Source organism: Pelophylax lessonae (assembly GCF_965119305.1).
Source record: "Pelophylax lessonae genome assembly, chromosome: 2".
Classification (NCBI taxonomy): Eukaryota; Metazoa; Chordata; class Amphibia; order Anura; family Ranidae; genus Pelophylax; species Pelophylax lessonae.
Window position 1 is genome coordinate 212,045,516 of NC_138769.1, and position 20,070 is coordinate 212,065,585.

General features: G+C 45.2%; 1 protein-coding gene across 1 annotated transcript in view; it reads left to right on the forward strand.

The window, feature by feature from the left end:
* The first annotated feature begins 621 nt into the window (after positions 1-621).
* Positions 622-20,070, forward strand: part of LOC309547668 (amine oxidase [flavin-containing] B-like) — a 198,095-nt gene continuing 178,646 nt past the window's right edge. The window contains exon 1 of the mRNA XM_082247563.1: positions 622-947. Within this exon, the coding sequence (XP_082103689.1) occupies positions 902-947 (46 nt within the window). The 5' untranslated portion in view covers positions 622-901. The remainder of the gene's footprint in view (positions 948-20,070) is intronic.

Below are 20,070 nucleotides of genomic sequence, written 5' to 3' on the forward strand. Positions count from 1 at the left end.
TACCTGTGCAGCTGGTTTTGCACAGGGCAGCCCAGATCCTCCTCTCCTTGGGTCCCTTGTTCCTGCTCCTGGCCCTTCCCTCCTATCGATTGCCCCTACAGCAAGCAGTTTGCTATGGAGGGCACCTGAGCCGAGCTGCAGCTCCGTGTGTCCATTCAGACATTGATTGACAGTCACGGGAGCCAATACAGCCGATCTTGGCTATATCTCAGCCAATCAGGAGGGAGAGTCCCAGGATGGCCAAGGGACTGGTGGAAATCGCTAGACAGAGAGTGGGAACAGGTAAGCATTAGGAGGTACTGGGGAGGCTGCTACACACAGAAGGCTTTTTATATAAATGCATAGAATGTTGAGCTTTCTGCTTTAACCCATGAATAAGATTTTTTTTTATTGTATTTTACCAGTCTAGTTATTTCTAATTTCTAAATTGTACAGTATCCACATTTTAGGGTCAAACAAACCAATTTAAAGTTGAATTCACATTATTTTATGAGAATAAAGTCCAACATTAATCTGTTGTGCAATCCAAAAAAATAAAAAAGTAGAAAAGATAAAACGTTAATAATTTACAAGAATTTCCAGGAGGGCTCATTGGGTAAAATGTTATTTAATATATAACCGGTTTCAGCAAACTAAGCATTTCCAAAAGAAATGAAATGTTGCACTGGAGGAGATAAAATATACTCCACACTGTTTATATAGGCCAGCTTCCAATTCCAGGCTCTCTCATTACACCCACTCCACCAGCAGCCAATCCCATAGCACTCAGTTCCTTCTGTTGTAAGCAACTGCAGGCTGTGCGAGAACAATAACGGGGACATCGCTCACCTCTGACAGTCTCAGCCTGGACAGGACACTCTTGCATACTAACCAGGAGTCCTGGGAAGAGAAAAGCAGAACAATGAGGGACACTTATGATGTGATTGTCATTGGTGGAGGCATTTCAGGTCTGTTATTGCAGAATGTGTGCTTTGTAAGAGACAGTGTGGAATGGTAAGGTATTCAGTGAAAATGACAAAATGAGTATAATGACATGCATAAATAGAAGCACCTCTATGAATATGCGAATGTTAGAATGTTTAGATGAAGGATGGTGTTGGTTTTATTGAGTTTTTTTGGGAAAGGTGGGTGTGTCTGGTACTGAAGAATACAACAAAGAACATTTCCATTTATGTACATTTAAGCATTGTATTTGTACTAGGAATAGAAAGAGTGTACAGCATTTTTTTCTATGCATTGATGGCTATCACCGTATATCTGAAGTTTAACTATTGCCTACGCAAATTGGGTGAAAGCGCCAGAGGTCAGGATGCCTAATCTGGCTCGTTAGCTCCCTATCAACTCAAGACATTCTTTACAGGATAAAGCAGGATTTTTTTTCCCTTTCTATTAATTTTCTGCTATATTATCAGCTATTTGAAACTCTTACAGGTTTTATAGGATATACAAGGGTGAGATTTTTTTACATTATATTTTTACATTTAGATATTTTACAATTTATTGTTAACAAAAATATTAGGGATGCACCATTTAAAAAAAAAAAAAAAAACGAGTATAGATACTTTTTCTCAAGTACTTGCCCATACCGATTAGTGATACTTATTTTTTGACAGTGGGATTTCAGCCACCTCGGGTGCGACTTTGTTCAGAGGTTCAGGTGCGATTTGTCGGTGTATAACAATGGAAATTGCACCTAAACCATGCTCAATTTATGTTAACTTTAGATACCTTAGAACTTTAGATATATTTAATGATATATCTATAGATCTTAACCAGGGTTTCCACCTCATCCATTTAAAACCAAACACATATGAATTTCACAGGTTCTGTGGCTGATTAAGGTGGTAATTAACCTCCCTGGTGGTCTGATTAGGTCAGAATTTTTGATCTCAAAGCAGTACATTGTTTTTCATGGAAATCTGTTGTTTTATAATTTTAGGCCTGTAATTCTTAGAATTATCTCACTTAAATCTGTCCAAACAAGAGTCTAGTAGACATCCCGGGTACGATAAAGTTTGAAACACAAAATCATAAATTATAATATTGTAGCGCCCTCCTAGGTAGGTGCTAGGAAAAGTATATGTGTGGCCCTGCCTGCTTATCAGGGGAGCCTGATCAATTAGTTAGGCTGTCATGTGTTTCCAGGTGTAGTCTGTTGAGTCTGGGGAGTCTCCCCACTGTATCCAATGAGGGCTCTTGTTGGACGGTGGAGGAAACCTGGCCAATAGCGCACCAGGGTTTATAGCTGTCCCAGTGGGTGGAGTTCACCCCAATGCACCATGGGATTGGGTATAAACCTGGTGGGAGCATGTGACAGAGCGTATTTGGCGAGAAGCAGAGTCCCAGGAGGAGGCTGACGGTTGTCTCTCCTCCAGTCAGAGCGAGGGAAGGTGTCCTGGGCAGTCGGCCTGAAGGACCGGACGTTGAGCTGGGCTGCAGAAAGGGATCCAGAGTGTTGCTAACCAAGTGGAGCTGCTGGGCAGCAGTGTCCAGGAAAAACAGTGTTGTGAGTACTCAAAATCTGCCCAGGGGTCTGCCTAAGAGAGGGGGCCACTCCAGAAGGTCAAAGGGATCCAGGAGCCAGCTAACCGGTAGTTGTGGCATAGAAAGGGGGTGCCAAGTATTAAACCCTGAAGATAAGGGAGTGAAAAAGGGCATCGGTGTGGGCCCTGAAGCATTCAGCAGTGCAGTAAAAGTGTACAAGTAGCTACCTCAGGAAGGAGTACCTAAGGTAGCTAAGAGAGGATTTCTTTAGTTGAAGCTCAGTTACAAGAATAGTTCAGCGTTTACCGGCATCCAGCCAGCGTTAACCATCGTCAAGTCAGCCTTGGCGGGCATTCAGCCAGCGTCAAACAGTACTTCTTAAGTGTCTCCGCCAAATTGTGCATAGTTGAGTTAAAGGAGTATCCCACTCATCCCTTCTTCCATCCAAGTTCCTAAATAAAACTAAAAACCCAAAGATACTGGATTGGTTCTTGTCTCAGTGCTCACACTTAGAGAAACATGCTCAAGGGTACTTTTTTTGCACCCGGTGACCCAGGGGGACCCATAGCCTGCACCTATGCTGGGAAATCTGCTACAATATAATAATAATACATTTTATTCAAATGTCATCTTTGGTCACTGGTTCCCACTTTCTGCATCTTGAAAGCTTCTGATGCGTAGACAATTGTTGCCCTTTGTACCGGTTGGTCTCCTTAACTATTTTTTCAATAACCTCATGGGTCAGAAATAATTGTTGGTAAGCCAAGGGATTGTCATGGTCAACATCAACTTTCATACCAGGTGCTCCAGTACTGTAAATGGGAATCTTGGGGCGCTGCCTGATCCATCCCGCAGTCAATAGAGCACCAAGTTCTCAAATCGCTGAGCTCAGTCGCAGAATCGTCGCTGTCGTCATTCAGTACCTGATTACAAATTTTCCCACGAATCACTATGGCTCAGTTCTTCAAATAATTCCGATTCATTGTCGCTGTTTTCCAGTTCATCTAAAAGCGCTTTTGAGCTTAAAGAACACTTTTTGGACGCCATGGACGTTCTCAATTTTCCAGGCACAAAGAACCACAAAAGTACAGGCAGGGCACTGGAAAAGTCACTAGGTGAAAAGCCGAGGTAAAATGGCTTGATACAAAGTTGTAATCCTAACAGATTACACTGTATCATGTAATTTTTTAAATGTATTTTTTGAATTTCCCACCGGTTCTACCCCACTGCGTCGCGGTGCTCGTAGAGAAGGGAACCGAAAGGAGGACAGCGAGAGGATGGCTGGTGGACGGTGATGGAGGACAGCGGAGGATTGTAGCGGAAGGTAAGTGTGATTGTGGGGTAATCCAAGGAGGACAGCGAGAGGATGGCTGGTGGACGGTGATGGAGGACAGCGGAGGATCGTAGCGGAAGGTAAGTGTGATTGGGGGGTAATCCCGTGTGTGGCTCGGGGTTACCACTTTTGGCACTGTATGTTAACCCTGAGCCACACTCGGGAATACCGCCAGGGAGGTTAAACTCACTTGGTGCCTTACCTACAAAAAATTAGCCTCAGAAAGCCTGTGTAATTCATATGTGTTTGGGTTTAAAAAGATGAGGCGGCAACCCTAGGTAAGATCTATATGTATATATTGTGACAGGAAGTCAGCTAAATCTGGGAATGTAGTCACAGGAAGGAGATACATTTCCACCTGATTTAGAAAGTCCATTAATTAATTTAGGGTGTTGGCTACAGAGCTAGCCAGCAGGAAGTTGAAAGGCCTTCACCTGTTCAGAATGAGGGAGTTAAGGCTCTATAATTTGTTCAGAGAAAGTCCTATTGTTTGCTGCCTCCTGTCGCTGTGTGAGCTGGGAAGAGGAGGACAGACATACGTGTACCTCCCGACGCCGTGTGGGCATGGGAGAAGGACTGCTGCCGCCTGTCGCCGTGTGGGCTGGGAGAGGGGGACAGTCGGATGTGTGCCTCCCGACAAGCTGGTGAGCATGGGAGAAGACCCCCTAAAGCGATGTGAAGCTAAGGAGGGTAACCAAGTGTGAAGACGTCTCAAAGGTGAGGACATGGACTGTTTTGCTACGTGGAAAGAAAACAAAGGGACATGTTCCATGTGAAGAGTGTGAAAAGTAAAGGGATCTGTTAAATGAACTGTGTTCAATGTGAAGAGTCTGAAGAGTAAAGGGACCTGTTATAGGTAAAACATGGACTGTTGAGTATCCGCTGTAGGATAAGAAAGTTTGCTCCAACAGTAGGTTGGAGACAGACTCTTAGGTAGGTTCCAGTTGTGAGAAGGTAGCCGCCCACAGAGGCAAGGATTTATTTTGTCTTTTATTTTATTTTGGCTGTTTTGACGCTTGCAATTGTGTGAAGTAAATTGCATGAATAAATCAGTCTTGTTTTCAACCTCTGCTCGGCTATCTCTCTGTGAAAACGCACCCCCAAAGGGGTCATCCACGCCTACCACCGAGCTAATCCCTTACAATATCAATAAATATATCTAAGGTTCTTCTAAGCCCCACTGTATATTTTTAGTTTGTTGATTATATTGTTTTGTTTTTTTTTTGTATTTTTTTTTCTATTTTCCTTATTTTTTGTAAATTTCTACAAATTTTTATGATGACAATTTTAACCACTTAAGCCCCGGAGGATTTGGCTGTTCAAAGACCAGGCCCTATTTTGCGATTCGGCACTGCGTGACTTTAAGGCTCCATGTACACGGGACATTGTAAATGGCCGTTTAGGAGCAGTTGGGCGTTTTTTTTAGAAGCCTCTGAACCCATCTACATTTTATCTTATCTGTCCATGTACACAGGGTCATGTACAGTCATTTGCAGGCAGTTGAGTTCAGGGACGTTTTTTGGAACGCAATTATTTGCGTTCAAACGTGTGTTTCCCGGCGTTTCAAACGCAGAAATGCGGCCAAACGTGACCGAACATACGTTCAGCCACGTTATACGTTTTTTTTCTTCCATTCAAAATCAATGGTTCCCTATGGGAGCCTATTGATTTGAATGAAAGTTGCACCACAAGTCGGATCAAGATGATCCGACTTGTGGCGCGACTTGCACTGTGAGAATCTTGAGGGGGAACTCCACACCAAAAATGGAAAAAAAACGGTGTGGGGGTCTCCCCCAGGTTCCAAACCAGGCCCTTCGGATCCGGTATGGAATTTGAGGGTAGCCCCATGCCGAAAAAATGGAGTGGGGTCCCCCCAAAATCCATACCAGATGCTTATCCGAGCATGCAGCCCAGTAGGGCAGGAAGGGGGAGGGGATGTGCAAGCGGCCCCACCCCCCCCCCACCATACCAGGCCACCTGCCCTCAACATGGGGGGGTGTTGGTGCTTTGGGGCAGGGGGAGCTCTGCACCCCCCACCTCAAAGCACCTTGCCCCCCTGTTGATGGGGACAAGAGCCTCATCCCCACAACCCTGGCCGGTGGTTGTGGGGGTCTGCGGGTAGGGGGCTCATCGGAATCTGGAAGCCCCCTTTAACAAGGGGGCCCCCCAGATCCCAGACCCCCTCCCTATGTGAATGGGTATGGGGCAGTGGTGTACCAATAGGGGGGGCGGGGGGGCGGTCCACCCCGGGTGCCACACATTAGGGGGGGTGTCAGGGGAGACCAGGGTGACACCCGGGGCCGGCCGCCAGACTGCTTCCGCCGCGGAGGTAGAGGAACTGTTTAAAGCAGAGGATGTGAGAGAGACTCACTGTCACTCCCGAGCCCTGAATACACAGCGGTCGGCGCCGGAGTTAACTGTGCTAGTTAATGAGAAGGTGATTGGTTGCTAGGACCGCCTATCAACCAATCACCTGCTCATTAACTAGCACAGTTAACTTCTGCAGTTCCCGCCGACCGCTGTGCATTCAGGGCTCGGGAGTGACAGTGAGTCTCTCTCACATCCTCTGCTTTAAACAGTTCCTCCTCCTCTGCTCTCCTCCTAAAAAGGTAGGGGGGGTTGTATTGTAAAAGGGTTATTTGGAGGGGGGGCTTTGTATTGTAAAGGGGTTATTTGGAGGGGAGGGGGCTTTGTATTGTAAAGGGGTTATTTGGAAGGGGGGCTTTGTATTGTAAAGGGGTTATTTGGAGGGTGGGCTTTGTATTGTAAAGGGTTTCTTTGGGGGGGTGGCTTTGTATTGTAAAGGGGTTCTATGGGGGGGGGGTTGTATTGTACAGGGGTTCTATGGGGGGGATTTATTGTAGAGGGGTTCTATTGGTGGGGGCTTTGTATTGTAAAGGGGTTATATTGGGGGGGCTGTGTAATGTAAAGGGGTTCTATTGGGGGGGGGGGCTGTATAATGTAAAGGGTTCTATGGGGGATGGGGGCTGTGTAATGTAAAGGGTTCTATTGGGGGGCTGTGTAATGTAAAGGGTTCCATGGGGGGGTGGGAGCTGTGTAATGTAAAGGGTTCCATGGGGGGATGGGGGCTGTGTAATGTAAAGGGTTCCAATGGGGGGGCTGTGTAATGTAAAGGGGTCCAGAGGTAAGGGGCTGTGTAATGAAAAGGCGTCCAGGGGTACGGGGGCTGTGTAATATAAAGGGGTCCAGGGGTACGGGGGCTTTGTAATGTAAAAGGGGGTCTCCATACATTTTACACGTGACATGTCAATGGACAGTTCGTCGCCTGGGGGGGCGGGTGCCAGATATAGGATCCGCCCCGAGTGCCAAATGCTCTAGGTACGCCCCTAATATGGGGTACACTGTACTCCTACCCATTCACCCCATAAAAGGCAGTGTATGTAAATAACAACAGGAGACGTTTTGGAAAGTTTATTAAAAATCTTCATCTGTTCTTCTCTGCTTTTCTCCTCTCTTCTGGTCTTCTCCCTCTCCTGGTCTTCTGCTCTTTTGCTGTCCGCTCTTCTGCTCTTTTGCTGTCCGCTCTTCTCTTCTTCTTCTTCCTCCGGTCCTCCTCCGACGATGTCTCCGGTGATTATGCCGGTCTCCGGTCTCACCTTTGAAGGACGTATATGCACATGTCACTTTGATTTACGGTTTACCACACATATTTTTTATATACAATATTTATATATCATATTTATTATTGTCAACCAAACATTTATTCACTTGGCACTCTATCATTCATCTAAGTCAGCAAACAGCGCCACCCCCTACACTTTACCTCATTACATTATATATAGTCTTCTGACTATATTATAGGGAGGCTGCAGTCTATATTGCCAAATATATCCATAACTCCATAAGAGCGGAGCTTACCCCCTCTTACACATTTAAGATGGTTCCTAAGAGTAATTGGCCAGCGTTTGCAGAAGGTGTATACTATCCTTAACATAGAAAGGAAGGTTTTGCGCTAATGGCTGTAAAAAATAGTCGATACAAATGGAGAAGTAACTAGTTACAATTTCCATTGCAGCCACAATAGGTCTGCTTGGTGGATTGGCCTAGTCTTTATGCACTTTCAGTAAGTGGTAAAAATATGTTGTATGATAAGTCACATTTTAGAAAGGGAGTTTACATTTTGTTGATGATTCCTTCCGATGAGGCTCTATCTATAATTGAATGCGCTTCTGTGATAAATTGTGGTAATGGGTCCTTGATCAGTTTTGTATATGTGTTGATGTCTGATAATAGGCGAAGAGATTCCTGAAGGTAATCAGATTTATTTTGAACGACAATGCCACCGCCCTTGTCAGCGGACATGATAATAGGGTTGCTATTTTTAGTAAGCTCTTGCAGAGCTATGTGTTCTTGACTCGAGAGATTGGATTGGAAAAGCTGAGTGCTAGAGTTTTGCTGACACAGATGACGAATGTCAGCATAAACTACCTGATAAAAGGTCTGTATGTAGGAACCTTTAGACGAAGTGGGATTGAAGATAAATGGGGACGGAATGATGATAAATGGGGACGGAATGATGTATGTGATACTGGTGGAGAGGTGGGCATATGTTGACCAAGAAGATTAAGATAAAGATCTTCATCATCCCTGAATAATTTCTCTAGGTGAATTAGGGCTTTAAGATCTGAAGGGGTGGAGTCTAAATCATCATCTGTGACACAATCTGTATCAGGGGTATCCTCTATTATATCAGATTGGCGAGCCTTCATGTTTAAAAAAAACGTCCGACTGAGAGATTCCTAATGAAATGGTTTATATCTACAAACAGCTGGAAAGGATTCGGATTTGCTGTGGGGGCAAAGGTGAGGCCCCTGCTTAGTAGCGATTAATTCTGAGGATGGTAGGGAATGATTGGACAGATTGAATATTTTGATGGTCATTGTGTTTTTCTTTTTTTGGCTTTTACGCCCCCCCCCCCCCCCCCTTGTTTACCTCTGCGGTGTGTTTTCTTTTTGGAGGTGGCCGGGGGGGTCAGGACTGAAAAATAATCTGAGTCTAGATTCACAGGAACAGTTGGATTTGAGGGCAATGGGGTGTCACAGCCTTCAATAGGGATGGAATCAGATGTGGATAAGGACTGAACTGCAGTCGGAGACCTGACCTGACCTGAATGCCTGCTTCCGCCTCCCAGCTTTTAGAACCCTTAAAGGGCCGGGAGGCGGTCGGCGGGAGGGGGTTAAAGAGGAGCTCCAGCTCCCCCCTTCCTCCACAAATATTGTAGCTTCTGACTTTTAATATTAGGACAATTACCTGTCTAGGGATCCCGCAATGTCGGCACCACAGGATTTTTTTAATGGGTCTTGGGTGCTGCCGCCATCATTCCTTGTAAGGTAAACTGGCAACAGTGAATCCTTGCGGCTTCATAGCTGGTTCCCTATTGTGCATGTGTGAAACTCAGCAGGGGAGGAGGGAGGAGGGGGTCGAACTTCCGGGGGACCTAGTCGCGGCGAGTTTACCCAGAAGTGGGAACGAGTACCTGTCAAAAACAGGTACCCACTCCTCCACAAAAGGTGAAAATGTGGCACCAGAGCGGGGAAAGAAGTAAACAAGTGGAGCTTCCCCTTTTGGGTGGAGCTCCACTTTAAAGTACAAATGGAGCTCCAGTTTGTAAATGTTGAACACAGATCCTAATAGGAGTGTGGATTGTCACTTCAAACAAGCTGCTAGCAGGCTTCAAAACTTCTTGAATCTTGTTGAAAGCTTGCTAAAGCCTGCTAGCAGCTTGTTTAAAGTGCCATTTTACAGTACATTCCCATTAGGATCTGTGATTAAAATTTACGAACTGGAATTCAATTTCACTTTAAGGCTCGGTTCACACCTATGCATGTTACTTTTGAGCATTTCTGTAGTGCTTTTTGCTGTGCTTGCCACGTTTTTACAGCAATTTTGAAGCGATTTTTCAACATTTTTTTTTTTTGGGGGGGGAGGGATTTGTTGTTGGGCAAATTTAAAAATGCAAAATCGCTGTAAAAATGCACAACATGCTTTCCTACAGCTTCTCCATTAAAGTCTATTGAACCAAAAAAGCAAAAAAGGTACCGTTTTGCATTTAAAAAAAAAAAAAGTCCCTGGCCCTTTCCAAAAATGCAGAGGCACAAAAAATGCATTGATGTGAACGTGTTCTATAGGAACCCATGTTAAAAGAAAATGTCCTGCATTTCTGCAAAAACCATGAAAAAAACTCATTGGTGTGAATGGAGCCTAAAAGCTTCAACAAAACTTGCTGAAAGCTCTGCAAATGCTTTACCAAAGCTTGCTGTTCACACTGCTCTTATACAAGCTGAAGCCCGTGTGAAACAGGCCTAATGCTTTTTTACAAAAACAGTTGCATGGCATTTCCCTGGTGGGTTTTTCCTGAAGATGGCAACAGTGGAACATATCTGCTAAGGCCTGGGTTCACATACTGTATGAGCAGCTGCGGTTTGCAGTCCGGGGTCCGTTAAATTTCTGTTCCCTGGCTCAGGTGCAATTCAGAGGCAAATTTTTGCTTGAATTCACATCTGAGCTGGACCCAAAAACACAAAGGACTCTTTTTGAAACTGCACATGACATGACATGCGAATTGGAGGCGGTGTAAAACGCATATATGTGAACCCGGCCTAAATGTGTGTTGAAACAGCCACATGCAGTCTCCAACAGAAACCTGTGTGATAGGATGGCAACACTGGAACACAACTGGGAGATGGGCAGAGTAAAACAAGAATGGTGCCTGGGGACACACCTTCCTCTCAGGGTCACCAGGTATTGCTTAATGACAGATGCCGATTTAAAAATATTGAAAGGGAGTTCAGACAAAACCTAAAATCTAACTCTAAACCTAAAAACAATAATACAATTTCTGCACTGTGTGTTAGAATTAGACAGCTAACACTAAAGTGGCGTACCCAACCAACAAAAAGTAATACATGAATAAAAACAGTGTAGCGCACTAGATAAGTACAAATAAATGCTCATACAAAAGTCCAAGCAATCATTTGTCCAAAGGGAAGATCATAAATGTGATAATTATCACTTCAAGGTGCAGTAATATATGCGACCATAATCACTTCAAGGAGCAGTAATATATATCATTCGTGGGTCACCACCCTCACCAGATAAGTTGGACACTCACCAGATGGTATGGCTACCATTACAGTAGCTGGAATGCCTTAAATGTACATGACCCAGATATCAGATGGAAGAGAGACCTCCGCTGAATCACGACACAAGTATCCAACTGGGAAATGAAGTTGCTCAGCCAGAGCCAGAAGGTACAATCATAGTGTAGTACACGTATTAAAAACAACCATAAAACCACTACAAAAGCAAGTCACATATCCCTGTGACCATGTCCATTGGGATGAAATGCGTCAGAGTGACTATTTGGCACTGATGTCCCCGATGCTGTGCGATCCGGGTCGCCAGCAGAAATTCATGTGAGTGTTTTGTGACTTGCTTTTGTTTTGTACTGGTTTTATGGTAAACGGATGTAATTGGATGATCGTCCATTTAGGGTCCTTTCACACAGGCTTTCCGTCTGGCGGACTCCATTTTACTCAGCAGGGATCAATCCGTCGATCCCCACTGAGCAGGTGGATGACAGGTCCGTCTCCAATTATTGTGCTGAGACAGACCTGTCAGACCCCCGCTCTCCTCTATGGGGAGATTAGATGAAAACGGACCGCCAGTCCATTTTCATCCAATCCTATCCCATCCTCCAGAGGGATGGAAAATAGGGTTTCCATCCGTCTGGATTTCACGGATCGGATCGGATAGCGGCGGGTGTCAGCGGATATGTCACCATTGGGCTGCATGGAGCATCTGATTAGGTCCAAATATAAAAAGTTGTGCTAAAAATTACGTAATACATTATACAAATATATTCACATGTGAACGTGACTAAAAGAGTGTATAAATCCAATACAAAAATTGAAATATATGAAATGCTAATTAATACAAAAAACCCTTTGCATAAATAAATGACCATACAAAATTAACAAATTATATTAGTGCAAAAAGTGCATGAGAATAAATAAATGAATAGTTCAGTGCAGGTGGTAAGGAATTCAAAGTGACAATGGTGACAATTGTCCCAAAAATTGTGATGTGATCACAGAAATATCAAGTGATGAATAAATACATCCACCGCTGGTGTGACAATCCCCCACCGCATGCTTACCAAAAAGCAGGGTTATTAGAGCCAAACGCCAAGCAGCAGGGCTTCCGACCAGCAATATGGAGATATTCTGAGGGTGAGGGGGAGTCCAGCGCCAGGGAGGAAAGGCAGCAACTGGCTAATGATCCTATCACACTTTCAATCAACCGGAGTTACCATGGGACCGCCATGTAAGAAACAGTAAAGGCTCCATCGTGTTAAACAATATAAGGAATAAAACACTGTATAGAGCATCACTGGCCCATTCTCAGAAATGATAGGGTCCTTAATAAGATTTTACCCGATAGGCCTCGGGTTATCTTTAGGGGAACCTCGACTTTTCGTGATAGCCTTGCTCCTAACATTTTGGAGCCTCCTGTTGCTAGACAGAGTTTTTTTCATGAATATAAATGGTTATTATAAATGTAATAGATGCCAGGTATGCTCACTTAACAACATTAGACAGAAACATTCTAAAAGTTTAATTTCTACTAGTAAGGGCATATCGCATGCGATTAAGCCCTTTATATCCTGCTCTAGCACAGGTGTCGTATATCTTATACAGTGCTCCTGTGGGTACCAATATATCGGTAGGACTAAGCGCCCCTTTTAGGGGTGCTTAAATGAGCACATAGCTAACATCAGAAAGGGTTTTAAACAACATTCGGTTTCAAAGCAATATCTTCTGGCTCACAATAGGGATCCTAAAAATACCTTGTTCCTAGCCATAGATAAATTCAGCCCCCATTGGCGAGGTGAACCTTTGGTGAGGGGATTATCTAGGCTGGAAATGGCCTGGATTCAACGAGTTAAGAGTTATACACCTTTTGGCCTGAATATTGACCTGGATGTCAATGCCTTTATTGACAATTCATGATAAGAATTGATTTCCACAAAGTGTTTTTATCATTTATTTTTCATAATTTATTCTCATGGCTGGATGTGAACTCATTCTGAGCGACAGAACTCCTGTTTAAATTCAGGCTACAAGAGTTTTTTTTGGCATTTCTTCATTTTTTGTTTAATTATTAATGAATCAATTAATTAATTAGTTTATGATCAATATTATTTATTTTTATATTTTTTATATATAATTTTTTGTCATACTTTTTATATTTTTTTGTTTCATCACAAATACATATATTAATATTTTTTATTTAATTAATTTTCCATTTACTTTTTCTTAACATTTTTGCCGGTCATTATTCAGATATTGGTTGCTGGCTATATTTGTTTTTATATATATTTTAAATGTCTTTCTTTTTATTTATTTTTTATCTTGCATCGCTGTGCAATTTTGACTGTCCATTGATTCTGATTCAGTTAGGTTTATAGGACTGGCATCTTTCCCTTTTCTAATATGGCAGTTTGGAAAGTTTCTGCGGCTCAGGATGGGGCGGAGTTTTTGTATTATGTCTGTATTTATACGGTGGAGTCAACACCCTGCCCGCACCCCAGATAGATGCCATATATGATGAAATGTGTCGGGTCACGGTGTGCCGACGTCACCTAGTGGAACCTGGAAGGACGGGCGGAACGTGGAGCCGGCCGGCTTGCTTGTTATTACGCTTACTGTGTCTGCGATTTTGTAAGTTTTACTCTTTATTTTAATAAATGGTCAAGATTGTTTTACACTATGGAGTTTTTACTGTTTCTTACATGGCAGTCCCATGGTAACTCCGGTTGATTGAAAGTGTGATACGATCACTGGCCAGTTGCTGCCTTTCCTCCCTCGTGGTGGACCCCCCCCCCTCAGAATATCTCCATATTGCTGGTCGGAAGCCCTGCTGCTTGGTGTTTGGCTCTAATACCCCTTTTTGGTAAGCAGACCTGCATGCGGTGGGGGATTGTCACACCAGCGATGGATGTATTCAACACTTGATATTTCTGTGATCACCTCACAATTTTTGGAAAAATTGTCACCATTGTCACTTTTAATTCCTTACTAGTGTTGAGCGAACACGGACTGTATTAGTCGTGTTCATACCGAATAATTGGATTTTTGTTACCCGAACACGGACCCGAAAACTTTACTGTATGTTCGGGTTTAAAATCCGTGTTCAGTCATTTTACTTCCTGTTTTGTATGTAATGGCGTGCTTTTAATGGCGGGCTTTCAACAGCCAATCAACAAGCGTTTAACTGGTGTGCCTTAAGCCATCCCAGCCATGCCTATTAATGTATTAGTAGCCATGATTGGCCATCTGAAGCATGTGACCATGTCTTTATAAGTTCGAGACCCACCGCGCTGCGTCATTCTGCTGTAGTATTAGGGAGAGAGCACACCTCATACGTGCTGGCTGCTGATTAGGGACAGACAGTGAAAAATTGTATTGTGTCCACAAAGAATTCAGGGTCAGGTCGGAGTGCAGACAGGGCGAGTTATTAGGGCATCTTAGGGCGAGACTGGAGAATAGGGAGGGTCAGTGTTCTACATCGATTTTGCTGTGTGGGGGGTTGGTTGTGCAGTGCCAGTGAATGATCTTATCGAGATTGAATATTAGGGCGAGGCTGGAGAATAGGCAGGGTCAGTGTTCTACATCGATTTTGCTGTGTGGGGGTTGGTGCAGTGAACACAATCGTTTTGCCCTCAGTTAAGCCCGCTGAGGAGGAGGAGGAGGAGGGAGAAATTTTTTTTTATCAGTCAGTTGTGTGCAGCGTTTTTGCTTCAGTGCTGTCTGTGATAAGACACTGCTGTGTTTACATGTGCTATTGAGTGATTTTCAATTTTATACACTTTTTTCTATTCCGCTATTTAATAAACACCCTTTTGGGGTAAAAAAAATTAAATTGCGGCATAGTATGCATATTTGACTGTGAGATACACCCCTGCGATACTGTTGTTGTTTTGTTCCGCTATTCAATAAACACCTTTCTAGGGCAAGATCATAAATTACAGAAATATGAGGAGACCGTCAAATAGGGGCCATGGCCTGGGTCGTGGTGCTGCTGGTAGAGCTCCTGTTACAAGGAGAGGACGTGGTCGATCTGTGCCAGCTACACGCACAAGTGAAACACCTTCCTCAAGTGTGAGTAGGCGATAGAACCTGCAGCAGCATTTGGTAGGGCATCATGCGCCTCTAGAAGTGATGAGGCCAGAAGAAGTACAGGCGATAGTAGATTGGGTTGCTGACAGTGCCTCCAGTTCCTTCACATTGTCTCCCACCCAGTCTATTGGAGTTGGCACCTGCAGCCAATGTCCAACCGTCTTTCACTTCACCCCCTTGCAAATCAGGCAAGCAGTCTGAGCCCCAAGTCATGCAGCAGTCTCTTCTTATTTTTGATGACTGTCAGCAGGGTTTCCCAGGGCCATCCACCTAGCCCTGCCCCAGAAGTGGAAGAGATTGAGTGCAGCGATGCCCAACCACTTATTTCTCAAGATGAGTACATGGAAGGACCATCGCAGCACGTCTCCGATGATGACGAAACGCAGGTGCCAACTGCTGCGGCGTTCAGAATTGTGGAGACCGACAAGGAGGGCAGGGGTGAAGACTGGGTGGAAGATGATGTGGAGGACGATGAGGTCCTCGACCCCACATGGAATGAAGGTCATGCAGGTGACCTGAGTAGTTTGGAGGAAGAGGCGGTGGTCGCACAGAGCCACCAGCACAGCAGAAGAGGGAGCAGGGTGCAGAAGCGGAGCGGCCATGCCCTAGACACTACGCCTGCTACTGCCCAACGCAGCAAGGGACCGAGCGCACCAAAGCCAGCTCAAAGGAGTTCTCTAGCGTGGAAGTTCTTCAGAAAATGTGCTGATGACAGGACACGAGTGGTTTGCACCCTGTGCAATCAGAGCCTGAAGCGAGGCATAAACCTTCTCAACCTGAGCACAACCTGCATGATCAGGCATCTAAGTGCAAAGCATGAGCCGCAGTGGAGTAGACACCTTCAAAACCAAGAAAGGTCTCTGGCTCCTCCTGCTTCCTCTTCTGCTGCAGTCTCGGCCTCTCCATCCACCTCTGTAGTGATACCGGCACCTGCCACCCCGCAAACAGACGATCTGTCAGCAACACCACCACCTGGGTCACCAACCATCTCCACAATGTCCTGTGGAAGCGTTCAGCTTTCCATCTCCCAAACACTTCAGAGGAAGAGGAAGTACCCCCCTACCCACCCGCGATCCCTGGCCCTGAATGCCAGCATTTCAAAATTCTTGGCCTTTGAAATGCTGTCATTCTGTCTGGTGTAGACGCACACTTTTAAAAGCCTTATGTCGGTGGCTGTCCCACAGTACGTCGTGCCCAGCCGCCACTACTTTTCCAGGCAAGCCATCCCTTCCCTGCACAACCAAGTGGGGGAAAAAATCAGGTGTGCACTGCGAAACGACATCTGTGCCAAGGTCCACCTAACTACCGATACGTGGACCAGTAAGCACGGTCAGGGGCATTATATCTCCCTAACGGCACACTGGGTAAATGCAGTGGCGGATGGGCCTGAGGCGGATAGCAATTTGGCGCATGTCCTTCCACCACCGAGGATTGCAGGGCGCTTCAGTTTGCCTCCTGTTCCTAACTCCTCCTACTCCGCTTCCTCATCCTCTACCGCCTCCTCATCCGGTCAGCGTAACACCTTCACCACCAATTTCAGCACGGCCAGGGGTAAACGACAGCAGGCAGTTTTAAAAAGTGCCTGTTTGGGGGAAATCCACACACCGCGCAGGAGTTATGGAGGAGCATGGAACAGCAGACAAATGAGTGGTTGCTGCCAGCGAGCCTCAAGCCCGGCCTGGTGGTGTGCGATAATGGGCGAAATCTCATAGCAGCTCTGGGTCTAGCCGGTTTGACGCACATCCCTTGCCTGGCGCATGTGCTGAATTTGGTGGTGCAGAGCTTCCTTAAAAATTACCCCGATATGTCAGAGCTGCTGCAGAAAGTGTGGGCCGTCTGTGCGCACTTTCAGCGTTCTCGCCCTTCTGCTGCTCGCCTGTCAGCGCTTCAGCGTAACTTCGGCCTTCCCGCTCACCGCCTCATATGTGACGTGCCCACAAGGTGGAACGCCACCTTGCACATGCTGGAAAGACTGTGCGAGCAGCAGCAGGCCATAGTGGAGTTTCAGCTGCAGCACGCACGCGTGAGTCGCTCTGCGGAACAGCACCACTTCACCACCAATAACTGGGCCTCCATGCGAGACCTGTGTGCCTTGTTGCGCTGTTTTGAGTACTCCACCAACATGGCCAGTGCCGATGACGCCGTTGTCAGCTTAACTATCCCACTTCTATGCCTCCTTCAAAAAACGATTCGGGCGATGATGGAAGAGGATGTGGCACAGGATGAGGAGGAGGAGGAGGAGAAGGAAGAGGTAACATTTCCAAGGCTTTCAGGGCAGTCATTCGCAAGTGGCTCCGAGGGTGGGTTCCTGCACCCACAAACGCCAGGGACACAATTGTCCAGCAGGGGCACAGTTCTGGAGGATGAGGAGGATGAGGAGGAGGAGATGGAGGAGGAGATGGAACCATGTTCACAGCAGGGTGGCACCCAGGCCAGCTCATGGCCATCACTGGTGCGTGGCTGCGGGGATACAGAGGACACAGACGATACACCTCCCACAGAGGACAGCCTTTGGTTGCCTCTGGGCAGCCTGGCACACATGAGCGATTACATGCTGCAGTGTCTCCACAACGACCGCCGAGTTGCCCACATTCTAACTGGTGCTGATTACTGGGTGGCCACGCTACTGGATCCCTGTTACAAGGACAACGTACTGTCCTTAATTCACTCACTGGAGCGCGATCGCAAGATGCGCGAGTACAAGCGCATGCTGGTAGACGCGATGCTGCTGGCATTCCCACCTGACAGCGGGGCCACAGTGGAAGCACAAGGCCAAGGCAGAGGAGGAGGAGGAAGAGGTCGCCAATGCAACCAGGGCACCGCCAGCACCTCAGAAGGCAGGGTTAGCATGGCCGAAATGTGGAAAAGCTTTGTCAGCACGCCACAACAAACAGCAGCACCAGCAGCTCATATGGAACGTCTTAGCAGAAGGCAGCATTTCACCAACATGGTGGAGCAGTATGTGTGCACACGCCTACATGTAGTGAATGACGGGTCTGCCCCCTTCAACTTCTGGGTCTCCAAATTGGTCACATGGCCTGAGCTTGCCCTTTACGCCTTGGAATAGAGATGGATACCGACCTTACCCAGCCATTGTTCTACTTTTGATCTTTCTCACTCTTTTGGGGTGTACCCTCAATTAAAATGACTGAAAAAAAGCAGTGTTGGCTACCTCGTCCTCCTCCACCGCCGCTTCCACCTACACCGCCACATCAACCACCACCTCAACCTCCTTCCTACTCCATATGGGCCTCGTCCTTCACAGATGAAGAAAATTGTTTTATTTTTCTGTTTTTTTTTTGTTGTTTTAAGTTATTTCCCTATCCACATTTGTTTGCAGAGCACTTGCCATGCTCTTAACTACGTTTTGTTGCCATTTGCAGCACTCTAGCCCTTTCCATTGGTGTTTTAGAGCCATTTTAGTGCCTGAAAGTTCGGGTCCCCATTGACTTCAATGGGGTTTGGTGTCCGGGTCAAGTTCGGAAAAAGTCCGGGACACGGACCCGGACTTTTTTTTCAAGTTCGGCCGAACCCGCCGAACACGGACATCCAGGTGTCTGCTCAACTCTATTCCTTACCACCTGCACTGGACTATTCATTTATTTATTCTCATGCACTTTTTGCACTTAGATTATTTGTTAGATTTTGCATGGTCATTTATTTATGCAAAAAGTTTTTTTGTATTAATTAGCATTTCATATATTTAAATTTTTGTATAGGATTTATGCATTCTTTTAGTCACTTTCACAAATGAATATATTTGTATAATTGATTACGTCATTTTTAGCACAATTTATTTAAATTTATACTGTTTGTCTCACTGGAAGTTGCTGCTTTAACATTCCACTAGCGCGGTTATTAAATTTTTGTATCTGATAAGGTCCACCTTAAAAACTGACAGGCAAACCTGATCGGAAAGCCCGTTTGAAAAGGATTTTAAAAAACTGATGAAAAACTGATGAATACTTCATCCATTTTGACGTGACTGAAGATGAAATGAACGGTCCGCATGTGTAAAAGGGGCATGAATGAGAAAACTCCAACATGCTGTCCGTTTTTTTGGAAGACTGGAACTGAACTCACTGGTGTGAACTAGGGTCATTGGAACACAGGACATTAACTTTACATGCTTCTGTGTGTGTTTTAAAATGAACTGGAAAGCATCTAGTGTGAACCAGTCATTTAAAACATTTTATTTTAACAGGAAAAAAGTTATTTTAGCAATAAAATGTCCGTGCCTCTGTGTGCTATCCTGCTCCCTACCCTACATAATGATGCATCCAGCTGTACTTTTATAGCAATATTCATTTGTGAAACAGTACATGAATTTAGTCCAATTAAATCACAGTGGATCTAAAGAAAACAAGCTTGCTAATCCCTAAAGGTTTAAAAGCATTTTTGGTAACCGACTAAAGGCAACCATACATGGATCAAAATTTGTCTGGTTCAACAAGGACTGGATTAATTTTGATCCATGTATGGGCAGGGTGGTTGTACACAGGTCAGTCTATTGATTGACTTCTGTACAACCAGCCTGTTGGGTTTTTCCCGATCAATCAGTGCCACCAGCTATAGCCGGCAACAGTAATCACTCCCTTCTGTCAAAATACAAAGGTTTAGCGGGAAGCATTCCTTTCCCCCATCCACATTGAGTGTGTGAATAGGGGATTTGGCTCTTTTTTTTTTTGTTTTTTGTTTTTTTTGTTCAGCCAAAATGAATAATGTATGGTCAGCCTAACAGACAACAGTGACCAATTATAAGAATGAGCACATTTTTCACATAGCTCCCATGAGGCTCTAAATTGTGGTGGTTTCCAGACCTTCGTCTACTGTGTCCAGAGCTATGCTAAAACCTCTGGCGTGTTGGTTAGGCTGATGCACTGGGAGTTACCTCACTCTTTTGAAGTTTTGCACCTTTTTAAAATGTTCACACCACTGCTGGTTTCAGGCTGTGGTGAGGGCTAAGACCAGAGGGCTTGAGCACTTACATCATCACTTTGGAGGAGTGCTGTGCACAAATGCACTGCTCTCTTGCCATTCAGCCTAGAGGAA